This window comes from Mustelus asterias, chromosome 4 (assembly GCF_964213995.1).
Source record: "Mustelus asterias chromosome 4, sMusAst1.hap1.1, whole genome shotgun sequence".
Classification (NCBI taxonomy): Eukaryota; Metazoa; Chordata; class Chondrichthyes; order Carcharhiniformes; family Triakidae; genus Mustelus; species Mustelus asterias.
The window spans coordinates 2166880-2183047 of record NC_135804.1 but is presented as its reverse complement, the minus strand read 5'-3'; the positions used below and the strand labels follow the sequence as shown (position 1 = coordinate 2183047).

The 16168-nt window shown below is 51.4% G+C and overlaps 1 protein-coding gene across 1 annotated transcript in view; it reads left to right on the top strand.

Moving 5' to 3' along the window:
• The first annotated feature begins 995 nt into the window (after positions 1–995).
• The window catches only part of pepd (peptidase D), a 203994-nt gene continuing 188821 nt past the window's right edge, over positions 996–16168 (top strand). Inside the window, exon 1 of the mRNA XM_078210505.1 lies at positions 996–1052. Within this exon, the coding sequence (XP_078066631.1) occupies positions 1036–1052 (17 nt within the window). The 5' untranslated portion in view covers positions 996–1035. The remainder of the gene's footprint in view (positions 1053–16168) is intronic.

Here is a 16168-nt window from a genome sequence, read left to right as displayed (position 1 = left end):
TCCCATTCCCGGCACAGTCCGATCCCATTCCCGGCACAGTCTGAACCCATTCCCAACACAATCTGATCCCATTCCCAGCACAATCCTATCCCATTCCCGGCACAGTCTGATCCCATACCCAACACAGTCTGATCCCATTCCCAGCACAGTCCGATCCCATTCCCAGCACAGTCCGATCTGATTCCCGGCAGAGTCCGATCCCATTCCCAACACAGTCTGATCCCATTCCCAGCACAGTCCTATCCCATTCCCGGCACAGTCCGATCCCATTCCCAGCACAGTCCTATCCCATTCCCGGCACAGTCCGATCCCATTCCCAGCACAGTCCGATCCCATTCACGGTACAGTCCGATCCCATTCCCAGCACAGTCCTATCCCATTCCCGGCACAGTCAGATCCCATTCCCAGCACAGTCCTATCCCATTCCCGGCACAGTCCGATCCCATTCCCAGCACAGTCCGATCCCAATCCCGGCACAGTCCGATCCCATTCCCGGCACACTATGATCCCATTCCCGGCACAGTCCGATCCCATTCCCGGCACACTATGATCCCATTCCCGGCACAGTCCGATCCCATTCCCAGCACAGTCCGATCCCATTCACGGTACAGTCCGATCCCATTCCCGGCACAGTCCTATCCCATTCCCGGCACAGTCAGATCCCATTCCCAGCACAGTCCTATCCCATTCCCGGCACAGTCCGATCCCATTCCCAGCACAGTCCGATCCCAATCCCGGCACAGTCCGATCCCATTCCCGGCACAGTCCGATCCCATTCCCGGCACAGTCCGATCCCATTCCCGGCACTGTCCGATCCCATTCTGGCCCCGGATTGGATTGGCGAAGCCTCGGGGGCGGGGCTCTGTGTGGGCGGGGCTCCGTGTGGGCGGGGATAGCCGCTGTCCAATCGGAGCGCAGAGCGGGCGGGGGCGGGGCTTCATGCTGCAGCGTTCCCGGCCCCGCCTTCCGCGCTCTGATTGGTCGGTGAGGTTTGGGGCGGGGTCTCAGCTGGCAAAGGTCAGAGAGAGCAGCAAGATGGCGGCGGGAACAGAGTGAGTGGATCCCAGAGATCCCGGGACCGGGGGAGGGAGATCGGGGGGGAGAGATCGGGGGGGAGAGATCGGGGGGGAGAGAGATCGGGGGGGGGAGAGATCGGGGGGGGGAGAGATCGGGGGGGGAGAGATCGGGGGGGGGAGAGATCGGGGGGGGAGAGATCGGGGGGGGAGAGATCGGGGGGGGGAGAGATCGGGGGGGGAGAGATCGGGGGGGAGAGATCGGGGGGGGAGAGATCGGGGGGGGAGAGATCGGGGGGGGAGAGATGGGGGGGGAGAGATGGGGGGGGAGAGAGATCGGGGGGGGAGAGATCGGGGGGGGAGAGATCGGGGGGGGGAGAGATCGGGGGGGGGAGAGATCGGGGGGGGAGAGATCGGGGGGGGGAGAGATCGGGGGGGGGAGAGATCGGGGGGGGAGAGATCGGGGGGGGAGAGATCGGGGGGGGAGAGATGGGGGGGGAGAGATGGGGGGGGAGAGAGATCGGGGGGGGAGAGATCGGGGGGGGAGAGATCGGGGGGGGGAGAGATCGGGGGGGGGAGAGATCGGGGGGGGGAGAGATCGGGGGGGGAGAGATCGGGGGGGGGAGAGATCGGGGGGGGGAGAGATCGGGGGGGAGAGAGATCGGGGGGGAGAGAGATCGGGGGGGGAGAGATCGGGGGGAGAGAGATCGGGGGGGGAGAGATCGGGGGGGGAGAGATCGGGGGGGGGGGGGTGATCGGGGGTCGGGGTGGGGGGGGCTGTCGGGGTGGGGGTGGAGATCCCGGGGCTGGGGGGGGGGGGAGAGATCCTGGGGCCGGCGGGGGGAGGGGGGGGAGATCCCGGCGGGGGGGGGGGGGGAGGAGATTCCGGGACCCAGCGGTGGGGGGAGGAGATCCCGTGGGGGGGGGGGGGGGAGGAGATGCCAGTGTGGGGGGGGGGGGGGGGGTGCGGAGGGGAGGAGATCACAGGGCCGGGGGGGGGTCGGGGAGGAGATCCCGGGGTGGGGGTTGGGGGGATCCCGGGGCTGGGGAGGGGGGGGAGATCTCGGGGCCGAGGGGGTTTTCGGGCTGCTGCCGGTGTGAGTCGGGCCTGTGCCCGGTGAGGGGTGGGTTGGGAGCCGGGTGGATGTTGCTCTGAGTGCGGGTGCTCGGTGTGATTCACTGGGATCTCTCTCACACTGCGCTTATTGATCAGCTTCTGATTTTGATTCGATTTATTATTGTCACATGTGTTGGTATACAGTGAAAAGTATTGTTTCTTACCCAGTATACAGAAAAAGCATACCGTTCATAGAGAAGGAACTGAGAGAGTGCAGAATGTAGTGTTATAGTCATAGCTAGGGTATCGAGAAAGATCAACTTAATGCGAGGTAGGTCCATTCAAAAGTCTGACAGCAGCAGGGAAGAAGCTGTTCTTGAGTCGGTTGGTCCGTGACCTCAGACTTTTGTATCTTTTTCCTGTTGGAAGAAGGTGGAAGAGAGAATGTCCGGGGTGTGTGGGGTCCTTAATTATGCTGGCTGCTTTGCCGAGGCAGCGGGAAGTGTCGACAGAGTCAATGGATGGGAGGCTGGTTTGCGTGATGGATTGGGCTTCGTTCACGACCCTTTGTAGTTTCTTGCGGTCTTGGGCAGAGCAGGAGCCATACCAAGCTGTGATACAACCAGAAAGGATGCTTTCTATGTAGGGTAGCAGGGATAACCCGGGTAATTATAGGCCAGTGAGTTTGACGTCCGTGGTAGAGAAGTTGTTGGAGAGGATTCTTAGAGACAGGATATATGTGCATTTTGAACGGTACAATCTCATTAGTGACAGACAGCATGGTTTTGTAAGAGGGAGGTCGTGCCGTACAAATTTGGTGGAGTTTTTTGAGGAAGTGACAAAAACGGTTGACGAAGGAAGGGCCGTGGATGTCGTCTATATGGATTTCAGTAAGGCATTTGACAAAGTCCCACATGGCAGATTGTTTAAGAAGGTTAAGGCTCATGGGATACAACAAGTGGCTAGATGGGTGGAGAACTGGCTTGGCCATAGGAGACAGAGGGTAGTGGTCGAAGGGTCTTTTTCCGGCTGGAGGTCTGCGACCAGTGGTGTTCCGCAGGGCTCTGTACTGGGACCTCTGCCATTTGTGATATATATAAATGATTTGGAAGAAGGTGTATCTGGTGTTATCAGCAAGTTTGCGGATGACACGAAGATGGCTGGACTTGCGGATAGCGATGAGCATTGTCGGGCAATACAGCAGGATATAGATAGGCTGGAAAATTGGGTGGAGAGGTGGCAGATGGAATTTAATCCTGATAAATGCAAAGTGATGCATTTTGGAAGAAATAATGTAGGGAGGAGTTATACAATAAATGGCAGAGTCATCAGGAGTATAGAAACACAGAGGGACCTAGGTGTGCAAGTCCACAAATCCTTGAAGGTGGCAACACAGGTGGAGAAGGTGGTGAAGAAGGCATATGGTATGCTTGCCTTTATAGGACGGGGTATAGAGTATAAAAGCTGGAGTCTGATGATGCAGCTGTATAGAACGCTGGTTAGGCCACATTTGGAGTACTGCGTCCAGTTCTGGTCGCCGCACTATCAGAAGGACGTGGAGGCGTTAGAGAGAGTGCAGAGAAGGTTTAACAGGATGTTGCCTGGTGTGGAGGGTCTTAGCTATGAGGAGAGATTGGGTAAACTGGGGTTGTTCTCCCTGGAAAGACGGAGAATGAGGGGAGATCTAATAGAGGTGTACAAGATTATGAAGGTGATAGATAGGGTGAACGGTGGGAAGCTTTTTCCCAGATCAGAAGTGACGATCACGAGGGGTCACGGACTCAAGGTGAGAGGGGCGAAGTATAACTCAGATATTAGAGGGATGTTTTTTACACAGAGGGTGGTGGGGGCCTGGAATGCGCTGCCAAGTAGGGTGGTGGAGGCAGACACGCTGGCATCGTTTAAGACTTACCTGGATAGTCACATGAGTAGCCTGGGAATGCGGGGATACAAACGATTGGTCTAGTTGGACCAAGAATCGGCACAGGCTTGGAGGGCCGAAGGGCCTGTTTCCTGTGCTGTACTGTTCTTTGTTCTATGGTGCATCTGTAAAAGTTGCTGAGAGTCGTAACTGACATGCCAAATTTCCTCTCTTTAAAATTTGTACATTTTGTCTTGTGGTGAAAGGTGAAATTTCTTGTAGGAAATTTGGTAACTCGGGTGAATGGAATACGTTGGGACTCTATCTCAACAGGTCACTCGATGGACCGACTTTAATGTTCTGATGAGATTAGGGTAGACACGGAGAACTTGTGGGCGCGAGTCCAACCTAAGAAAAATAAATATACGATAGTCACCAATAAACACCGTAAGGAATAAAAGCAGAAAATGCTGGAAATATTCAGCAGGTCTGGGAGTATCTGTGGAGAGAGAAACACAGTTTCCTGTAAGGGTGACATGGTGACACAGTGATTAGCCTCATGGTGCCAGGAACCTGGGTTCGATTCTCTGTTTGGGTCACTGTCTGAGTGGAGTTTGCACTTTCTCCCCATATCTGCGTGGGTTTTCTCCGGGTGCTCCAGTTTCCTCCTGCGCTCCAAAGATGTTAGGTGCATAGGGCAGAGGGGAGGGCCTGGGTGGGATGCTCTTTTGGAGAGTCGGTGCAGACTCGATGGGTTGAGGATGGGACCAGCAATGAGATCAGACTGAGCCAGGGATTGGATCAGACATTGCTGAATATGCGATTGGACTTTGAGGCTTTCAGTAGGTGGAATAGTTCCACATGTAGGAAGAGGGGAGAGAGTGAAGATTATCAAATTTATTGAGTATCTCGGCTGTTGGAGGAGCTGGATTGGTTTGAAACGGGATTGTGGGTTTCTAAATATGTTTGGGGTTGTGGGTTTTAACAAAAAGAGAAGATCTGGTTTGCATGCAAAGATTCAAACTGAGCACAACAGGTTTATTGAGAGTTGTTCTCTGCAGTGGAGATGCCGGCGTTGGACTGGGGTGAACACAGTAAGAAGTTTCACAACACCAGGTTAAAGTCCAACAGGTTTATTTGATAGCACGAGCTTTCGGAGCGCTGCCCTTTCATCAGACGAGTGAAGAGTTGGGTTCACAAACAGGGCATATATAGACACAGACTCAATTGCAAGATAATGGTTGGAATGCAAATTATCTTGCAATTGAGTCTGTGTCTATATATGCCCTGTTTGTGAACCCAACTCTTCACTCATCTGATGAAGGAGCAGCGCTCCGAAAGCTCGTGCTATCGAATAAACCTGTTGGACTTTAACCTGGTGTTGTGAAACTTCTTACTGTCCTCTGCACACAAAAATCTGGTCGGCACGGTGGCACAGTGGTTAGCACTGCTGCCTCTCAGCGCCAGGGACCCGGGTTTGGCTCTTGGCTCGGGTCACTGTCTGTGTGGAGTTTGCATGTTCTCCCCGTGTCTGTGTGGGTTTCCTCCGGGTGCTTCGGTTTTCTCCCACAGTCTGAAAGGCGTGCTGGTTAGGGTGCATTGGCCGTGCTAAATTTACCCGAACAAGTGCCGGAGTGTGGCGACCAGGGGATTTTCACCCTTACTTCATTGCAGTGTTAATGTAAGCCGACTTGTAACTTGTAAATAAACTTTTTACTTTAAACTGAAAGGAAAACAACAGCCTCAGCAAACACCCGAATGACATCAGCATTAAATCAGGTGGTCAGCTTTTAACTATATAACAGGATATAAAGGTCCAGATGAGGCTGTAGAGTGTGGTCTGGCTGGGTGAAGCAAATAGAACGGACTGGAGAAACAGCAGGTTAGACAGCAGAGTGCGGAAACGCACCGTCACAACTGAAACTGCTCCGTCAATCCACATTGTCATTGCTTTTGAAAAGCAAAAGGACAGACGTGAGTTTCTGGTGATGATCTTTCCCTCTCCATTCTCTCCTAATTGAGACTAAGACTGCTGCAGTACTGGGGGAGTGCTGCATTAGCACCCTGAAACACCTTGGCATGTTTTACTGTGTTAACTTGCATTTATATCACATCTTTATTGCACCCTCGGTGAGTTGAGATGTTAACCTGGGGCCCGACCCACCCACTCAGTGGGACAGATCCCACAGCCACCATTCACAGTGGAGCTGGGAGGCTCTCCAAATCCGCACGAACATTTATCATTAAACCAATAACTGGAAGGGATTGAAAAGTAGAAAGCTGTGGATGCTGGAAATCTGAAAAAAAAACATAAAATGCTGGAAACACTTCGGTTGTGGTAAAAGAGAAACAGAGTTAACTTATCCAATCCCGTGCTGTACCTGTCCTGGGAGTGTTTGATGGGGGACAGTGTAGAGGGAGCTTTACTCTGTATCTAACCCCGTGCTGTACCTGTCCTGGGAGTGTTTGATGGGGGACAGTGTAGAGGGAGCTTTACTCTGTATCTAACCCCGTGCTGTACCTGTCCTGGGAGTGTTTGATGGGGGACAGTGTAGAGGGAGCTTTACTCTGTATCTAACCCCGTGCTGTACCTGTCCTGGGAGTGTTTGATGGGGGACAGTGTAGAGGGAGCCTTACTCTGTATCTAACCCCGTGCTGTACCTGTCCTGGGAGTGTTCGATGGGGGACAGTGTAGAGGGAGCCTTACTCTGTATCTAACCCTGTACCTGTCCTGGGAGTGTTTGATGGGGACAGTGTAGAGGGAGCTTTACTCTGTATCTAACCCCGTGCTGTACCTGTCCTGGGAGTGTTTGATGGGGACAGTGTAGAGGGAGCTTTACTCTGTATCTAACCCCGTGCTGTCCCTGTCCTGGGAGTGTTTGATGGGGACAGTGTAGAGGGAGCTTTACTCTGTATCTAACCCTGTGCTGTACCTGTCCTGGGAGTGTTTGATGGGGGACAGTGTAGAGGGAGCCTTACTCTGTATCTAACCCCGTGCTGTCCCTGTCCTGGGAGTGTTTGATGGGGTAAGAAGTTTAACAACACCAGGTTAAAGTCCAACAGGTTTATTTGGTAGCAAAAGCCACACAAGCTTTCAAGGCTCTAAGCCCCTTCTTCAGGTGAGTGGGAATTCTGTTCACAAACAGAATTTATAAAGACACAGACTCAATTTACATGAATAATGGTTGGAATGCGAATACTTACAACTAATCCAGTCTTTAAGAAACAAAACAATGGGAGTGGAGAGAGCATCAAGACAGGCTAAAAAGATGTGTATTGTCTCCAGACAAGACAGCCAGTGAAACTCTGCAGGTCCACGCAACTGTGGCAGTTACAAATATTGTGACATGAACCCAATATCCCGGTTGAGGCCGTCCTTGTGTGTGCGGAACTTGGCTATCAGTTTCTGCTCAGCGACTCTGCGCTGTCGTGTGTTGCGAAGGCCGCCTTGGAGAACGCTTACCCGAATATCAGAGGCCGAATGCCCGTGACCGCTGAAGTGCTCCCCAACAGGAAGAGAACAGTCTTGCCTGGTGATTGTCGAGCGGTGTTCATTCATCCGTTGTCGCAGCGTCTGCATGGTTTCCCCAATGTACCATGCCTCGGGACATCCTTTCTTGCAGCGTATCAGGTAGACAATGTTGGCCGAGTTGCAAGAGTATGTACCGTGTACCTGGTGGATGGTGTTCTCACGTGAGATGATGGCATCTGTGTCGATGATCCGGCACGTCTTGCAGAGGTTGCTGTGGCAGGGTTGTGTGGTGTCTTGGTCACTGTTCTCCTGAAGGCTGGGTAGTTTGCTGCGGACAATGGTCTGTTTGAGGTTGTGCGGTTGTTTGAAGGCAAGAAGTGGGGGTGTGGGGATGGCCTTGGTGAGATGTTCGTCTTCATCAATGACATGTTGAAGGCTCCGGAGGAGATGCCGTAGCTTCTCCGCTCCGGGGAAGTACTGGACGCCGAAGGGTACTCTGTCCACTGTGTCCCATGTTTGTCTTCTGAGGAGGTCGGTGCGGTTTTTCGCTGTGGTGCGTCGGAACTGTCGATCGATGAGTCGAGCGCCATATCCTGTTCTTATGAGGGCATCTTTCAGCGTCTGGAGGTGTCTGTTGTGATCCTCCTCATCCGAGCAGATCCTGTGTATTCGGAGGGCTTGTCCGTAGGGGATGGCTTCTTTTACGTGTTTAGGGTGGAAGCTGGAGAAGTGGAGCATCGTGAGGTTATCCGTGGGCTTGCGGTACAGTGAGGTGCTGAGGTGACCGTCCTTAATGGAGATGCGCGTGTCCAAGAATGCAACCGATTCCGGAGAGTAGTCTATGGTGAGTCTGATGGTGGGATGGAACTTGTTGATGTCATCATAGAGTTGTTTCAGTGGTTGTTCACCATGAGTCCAAAGGAAGAAAATGTCATCGATGTATCTAGTGTATAGCATCGGTTGAAGGTCCTGTGCGGTGAAGAAGTCTTGTTCAAACCTGTGCATGAAGATGTTGGCATATTGAGGTGCAAATTTGGTCCCCATGGCTGTTCCGTGTGTCTGGATGAAGAACTGGTTGTTGAAGGTGAAGATATTGTGGTCCAGGATGAAGCGGATGAGATGTAAAATTGCATCTGGAAACTGGCAGTTGTTGGCGCTGAGCACTGAGGCCGTTGCAGCAATGCCATCGTCATGGGGGATGCTGGTGTAGAGTGCTGAGACATCCAGTGTTTGATGGGGACAGTGTAGAGGGAGCTTTACTCTGTATCTAACACCGTGCTGTACCTGTCCTGGGAGTGTTTGATGGGGACAGTGTAGAGGGAGCTTTACTCTGTATATAACCCTGTGCTGTACCTGTCCTGGGAGTGTTTGATGGGGACTGTGTAGAGGGAGCTTTACTCTATATAACCCCGTGCTGTCCCTGTCCTGGGAGTGTTTGATGGGGACAGTGTAGAGGGAGCTTTACTCTGTATCTAACACCGTGCTGTACCTGTCCTGGGAGTATTTGATGGGGACAGTGTAGAGGGAGCTTTACTCTGTATATAACCCTGTGCTGTACCTGTTCTGGGAGTGTTTGATGGGGACTATGTAGAGGGAGCTTTACTCTATATAACCCCGTGCTGTACCTGTCCTGGGAGTGTTTGATGGGGACAGTGTAGAGCGAGCTTTACTCTGTATCTAACCCCGTGCTGTACCTGTCCTGGGAGTGCTTGATGGGGACAATGTAGAGGCAGCTTTATTCTGTATCTAACCCCGTGCTGTACCTGTCCTGAGAGTGTTTGATGGGGGACAGTGTAGAGGGAGCTTTACTCTGTATCTAACCCCATGCTGTACCTGTCCTGGGAGTGTTTGATGGGGACAGTGTCGAGGGAGCTTTACTCTGTATCTAACCCCATGCTGTACCTGTCCTGGGAGTGTTTGATGGGGGCTGTGTAGAGGGAGCTTTACTCTGTATCTAACCCCGTGCTGTACCTGTCCTGGGAGTGTTTGATGGGGACAATGTAGAGGGAGCTTTACTCGGTATCTAACCCTGTGCTGTACCTGTCCTGGGAGTGTTTGATGGGGGACAGTGTAGAGGGAACCTTACTCTGTATCTAACCCCGTGCTGTCCCTGTCCTGGGAGTGTTTGATGGGGACAGTGTAGAGGGAGCTTTACTCTGTATCTAACCCCGTGCTGTACCTGTCCTGGGAGTGTTTGATGGGGACAGTGTAGAGGGAGCTTTACTCTGTATCTAACCCCGTGTTGTACCTGTCCTGGGAGTGTTTGATGGGGACAGTGTAGAGGGAGCTTTACTCTGTATCTAACCCCGTGTTGTACCTGTCCTGGGAGTGTTTGATGGGGACAGTGTAAAAGGAGCTAACCCTGTGCTGAGATTGATCTGGTCTATGGTGAAACTAAGAATCTGGCTATTATGAGATGCGCAGTTTGTTTGGGGACACATTTTCTCCTGTGGACAGTAGTGGGTACACAAAACTAAAACGACAGGGAAACGGAGTGTTTTATTTTTACAAAGACTGCTTTAATATTCATTGATTGAGCAAGGATGGGCTCCCAGGCATCGTTTGAAAATTGAAATTAGTCACGTTGCTCAAGACATTGTCCTGAGGAATGAACCAACAAATGGCTGTCACTTATTTTGTTTAGCTGAAACAGGTGCAACGTATGTACCTGTTCTTTCTGTCTGAGCGGCATTCACCACTAACAGGATGCTGCTGGCAAACTAAAGACTTTCTGCCTCCCACACAAATGTGCTGTATGAATTGTACTAACATTCTGGTGCTGGGATGTAGGCTGTATAATCACAAAGATTGACAGCGGATCGTATCAAACAACAAGTCCCAGCCGCTGTTCACAATGAGCGAGGTACCGACTGGACCCAACCACCCTGTGCTGGTAAAACGCCAAACACCGGGTCCACCATTAGCTGTGATTCCACGATATTACATTTGTTAAGTAATCCCGAGTGTGCTGAAAATTACACCGACAACAAGTTGAAAACTGTCAGTCTGGCTAAGTATGGCAACCTTTGTGTGTACTGGAAGCTGCATATATTAGTACACAGGCCCTATTCTTTACAGTCAGAAAGAACATGGACACACATTGCACCTGTTTCAGCTAAGCAGGTGACAGCCATTCGTTAATTTATTCTGCAGAACAATGCCTCGTCCAATCAGAGTCCACTTGCCAACCAATCAGCTCTCTTTTCTCATACCATATGAAGTTATTGTTTCTCCTGACATTGATATTCTTGCAAGGTGCCCTGATGAGTGCAAGATGAAAAACTTTGACAAACTGTCCTTTTCAGCAATATTCAAGTTCTGTGTTCTAGAAGGCGAGTTGTTTTGTGTTTAGTGACTCTTATGGGACAGTGAGTGGGTTTGGTGTGTGAATTCAAAGACTATTTCCTCGGTCAAAGACTATTTCCTCGGGTGAATGGAGCGGTAACTAGGGGGCATAACTATAGGGTTCATGGTGGGAGATATAGGAAGGATGTCCGAGGTGGGTTTTTTACTCAGAGAGTGGTTGGGGTGTGGAATGGACTGCCTGCAGGGATAGTGGAGTCAGAAACTTTAGGAACATTTAAGAAGCTATTGGATAGGCACATGGAGTACTTCGGGATGATAGGGAGGAAATAGCTTGATCTGGGTTTCAGACAAAGCTCGGCACAACATCGTGGGCCGAAGGGCCTGTTCTGTGCTGTACTGTTCTATGTTCTAAATGCACCAGTTTTAAAATCTGGTGTCCACAAATTGACATTATCTTGGTGGATAACACTCTTACCCAAGTCTGATTGCTGTCAGTGCCAGAGGCTGTAAATAATCTATGCAGCAGTGGATAAAATATTGGATAAGAGCTGAATAAATCGCCTGGACTGTTTCTAACCAAAAATATCAAAAGGAATAAGCAAGGAAGTCAGTGTTGCATGAACTCTCATCCTGGACTGCCTGCTGGGTTCCAGGATTGGAATTGAAAGGCAGGAAGTGTGACAGCTGAGCTGAGCTGTTGAATGTCTGGGTAAGATTGGGGTTTATTACTTGCAGGTGAGATGGATAAGGGAACGACCTTTATATCTGCAACAAGGCAGCGAAACCTAATTAAAGGAAGACCTTTAAATGCAGAATCCTGTGCCGTAAAAATGAATAGGTCAGACGTCTCACCGCAACCCCCCCTGCGGGGTGCGTGAATGCCTCATGACCCGACAGCTCACCTTGCCCCAGAGGCAGCACGTCACAGCTCTCAGTCCCTCCGCCCCAACCCGAGACACAATGGACAAAACAAGAGAGGCATTCTACTCCTGCCTCGACCAATCACTGTCCCGCATCCCAAAGGGAGACAAGCTGATTCTTCTCAAGCGACTTTCGTGTGAGAGTCGGGAGGGACACAAACCTGGGGGAGGCGTGTGCGGGGTGGGGTGTGGAGGTGTGAAGGGGGGGAACGTGTGTGTGGGGGGAAGGCTTGGGGGGGGGGGGGGCATCGGGAGAATAAATGCCAATGGAATGAACATGACCTGTTCATTATGAACATCCTGTTCTGCCAGAGAGACAAGCAGGAGACTTCATGGCAACAGTCCCGCTCCAAGCACTGACACCTAATAAACTCATCTGAGCAAGGGACCACAAAGCTGTCCGCGTCACCCACACCACAACCAGAAACAGTGACTGCCGGACCGAGCACTGACTAGTCTGTTGTCCCATCTCCATCACTCTGGCCCAAACCGGCAGAAAGAACTCTGCCGCAGGAGACTCTATCGCTGGACTCTGAAAGACCCTGAGAAGAAAGAGCTACTCAGTCAGCGCCTGACAGCTAACCTGGCCAGAGATGCAGAGTGCCCATGGTGTGTGTTCCACCCAATAGCCACCATAGTCAGCGCCTGAGAAGAGGCGCTCGGACTCTCGGCCCAGAAACACCCACACGGTTCGATGAGAACGATTGAGATCCCGGATCTCCGTGACCCCAAACACAAACCATTCCTGAAGTGACAGCTCCACCAGTGGGGGGGAAACAAGCCTTGAGGCAACTGAAGACCGAGTTGCAACAAAGAACTCGCGACCTACACAACAGATAGTGGGTGGAGAGAGTGCAGGAGACTCAGCAACACATTGACAACTGCGACATGCACGGCTTGTTCAGTGCTATTAAAACCATCGATGGTCCGCGTTCCCAGGAACCATCCCACTGAGAGATGGCCCATCAAAGACAGAGAGGCAGTAGCACAGTGGGTTAGCACTGCTGCCTCACAGCGCCAGGGACCCGGGTTCGATTCCCAGTTTGGGTCGCTGTCTGTGCGGAGTCTGCACGTTCTCCCCGTGTCTGCGTGGGTTTCCTCTGGGTGCTCCGGTTTCCTCCCACAGTCTGAAAGACGTGCGGTTAGGGTGCATTGACCCGAACAGGCATCGGAGTGTGGCGACTGGGGGAATTTCACAGTAACTTTGAATTTGATTTGATTTTGATTTATTATTGTCACATTAATTAACATACAGTGAAAAGTATTGTTTCTTGCGCGCTATACAGACAAAGCATACCGTTCATAGAGAAGGAAAGGAGAGAGTGCAGAATGTAGTGTGACAGTCATAGCTAGGGTGTAGAGAAAGATCAACTTAATGCAAGATAAGTCCATTCAAAAGTCCGACAGCAGCAGGGAAGAAGCTGTTCTTGAGTCGGTTGCTACTTCATTGCAGTGTTAATGTAGATCTTACTTGTGACTAATAAACAAACTTTAATTTGAACACCCGCTGGAGAGAGCACATTGAGGACCTCCTCAACCAAGCTGCAGCCTTGACACGAGTACCCTCGACACCATCCTGTAACATGTTACCTACCACCATCTCCGTGTAACCCAGCTCACTGTGAGGTCAAAACAGCCACCCGACAGCTGCACGATGACAAGGCGTCCAGTGTAGATGAAATCCCCACTGAAGTATTAAAGTTCAGCAGAGAGGCCCTCTAAACAAGAATCCACAACCTCATCACCTTTGTCTGGAAGAGAGAGAGCATGCTGGATTTGATTTTGATTTATTATTGTCACATATATTAACATACAGTGAAAAGTATTGTTTCCTGTGCGCTATACAGACAAAGCATACCGTTCATAGAGAAGGAGAGAGTGAAGAATGTAGTGTTACAGTCATAGCTAGGGTGTGGAGAAAGATCAACTTAATGCGAGGTAGGTCCATTCAAAAGTCTGACGGCAGCAAGGAAGAAGCTGTTCTTGAGTCGGTTGGTACATGACCTCAGACCTTTGTATCTTTTTCCCAATGGAAGAAGGTGGAAGAGAGAATGTCCGGGATGCGTGGGGTGCTTGATTATGCTGGCTGCTTTCCCAAGGCAGCGGGAAGTGTAGACAGAGTCAATGGATGGGAGGCTGGTTTGCCTGATGGATTGGGCTACATTCACGACCTTTTGTAGTTTCTTGTGGTCTTGGGCAGAGCAGGAACCCATACCAAGCTGTGATACAACCAGAAAGAATGCTTTCTATGGTGCATCTGTAAAAGTTGGTGAGAGTCATAGCTGACATGCCAAATTTCCTTAGTCTTCTGAGAAAGTAGATGCGTTGGTGGGCTTTCTTAACTATAGTGTCGGCATGGGGGGGACCAGGACGGGTTGTTGGTGATCTGGACACCTAAAAGCTTGAAGCTCTCAACCCTTTCTACTTTGTCCCCGTTGATGTAGACAGGGGCATGTTCTCCTTTACGCTTCCTGTAGTCGATGACAATCTCCTTTGTTTTGTTGACGTTGAGGGAGAGATTATTGTTGCCGCACCAGTTCACCAGATTCTCTATCTCATTCCTGTACTCTGTCTCATCATTGTTTGAGATCCGACCCACTACGGTGGTGTCGTCAGCAAAATTGATTTGAAGGGGAATTTGGCCACACAGTCATCGGTGTATAAGGAGTATAGTAAGGAGTTGAAGACACAGTCTTGTGGAACACTGGTGTTGAGGGTGATCTTGGAGGAGGTGTTTTGGCCTATCCTTACTGAATGTGGGTTGTGGGAGATCTCAGAGAAGCCTTAATTGTGAACATCTTCAAGAGAAGGGAGAGTTGTGACTGCAGAGGTTACAGAGGGATTTCACTACTCTCCGCCCTGGGAAAAGTCATCGCAAGAATCCACCTCAACCGCCTCTTCCCAGTGGCTGAAGAGTTCCTCCGAGTGTGAGTGTGAGTGTGGCTTCCACTCATCAAGAGGTAGAATGGACATGATCTTCAGCACATGACAAATCCAGGGAGAGTGCAGGGAGCAGCATCAACCTCTACGTGGCCTTTCTTCAATATCGCAAAGGCCTTTGACTCTGTCAGCTGTGAGGGATTGTGGAACAACCTCCTCAAATTCAGCTGCTCCCAGAAATTCGTCCCCATTCTCCGCCCGCTCCACAATGACATGCAAGCCGTGATCCTCAACACGCACCACCAGAGAGCCAATGCGTGTGCAACCCGGAGTCAAACAGGGCTGCATCATCGCATCAACGCTCTTCTCCATCATCTTCGCAGCAACACCCCACCCCATCACCCCGAAGCTCCCCGCAGGAGTGGAGCTAACCTACTGCACAAGCAGGAAACTATTCAGCCCTCTGATGCCTCCAGGCCAGAACCAAGACCACTCCAACTTCTGTCATTGAGCTGTAGTACACAGACAACGCCCTTTCTTTTGTTTATTCATTTGTGGGATTTGGGAATCACACGTAGGCCAGACCCGGTAAGGATGGCAGATTTCGTCCCTAAAGGGCATTAGTGAACCAGATGGGTTTTTCCAACAATTGACAATGGTTTCATGGTCATCAGCAGATTCTTAATTCCAGATATATGTCATTGAATTCAAATTCCACCATCTACCGTGGTGGGATTCGAACCCGGGTCCCCAGAACATTAGCAGAGTTTCTGGATTAATAGTCTAGCAATAATACCACTCGGCCGCCACCTCCTCCATCGCACACTCAGAGGCCGGGCTAAAAACCATTGTCGATGCATTCACGGTGGCCTATGAGAAAATGGGCTTCAGACTAAACATCCAGAAAACCAAGGTTTTCTACCAGTCCGTTCCTGCCACACTAAAACTGCCCCCCCTCCCCCCACCATTCCTGCCACACTAAACTGCCCCCCCTCCCCCCACCGTTCCTGCCACACTAAACTGCCCCCCCTCCCCCCACCGTTCCTGCCACACTAAACTGCCCCCCCTCCCCCCACCATTCCTGCCACACTAAACTGCCCCCCCTCCCCCCACCGTTCCTGCCACACTAAACTGCCCCCCCTCCCCCCACCGTTCCTGCCACACTAAACTGCCCCCCCTCCCCCCACCGTTCCTGCCACACTAAACTGCCCCCCCTCCCCCCACCGTTCCTGCCACACTAAACTGCCCCCCCTCCCCCCACCGTTCCTGCCACACTAAACTGCCCCCCCTCCCCCCACCGTTCCTGCCACACTAAACTGCCCCCCCTCCCCCCACCGTTCCTGCCACACTAAACTGCCCGCCCCCCCACCTCTGGAACTCCTCTCAGTGTGAGCAGACATTGACAACGAAATCCATCACCGACTCCGATGCACCAGCGCAGTCTTCGGACACCTGACTGTGACGATACTGTGCCTTTAAGGAATGTGTTTGTCATGTTCCTTGTGCAGGATCTGTTTTAACAGTGTGTTTATTACCGATGCCATTTTGTCCCTATCCAGCCGCCCTGTGTTGTCACTGCAGCAGCATAATTGTTCCTATTTGCTAGAATGTTTATTTTAAGCTGGACTATTGGCGTTCTGGTTTATTGGTGGTTCCCCA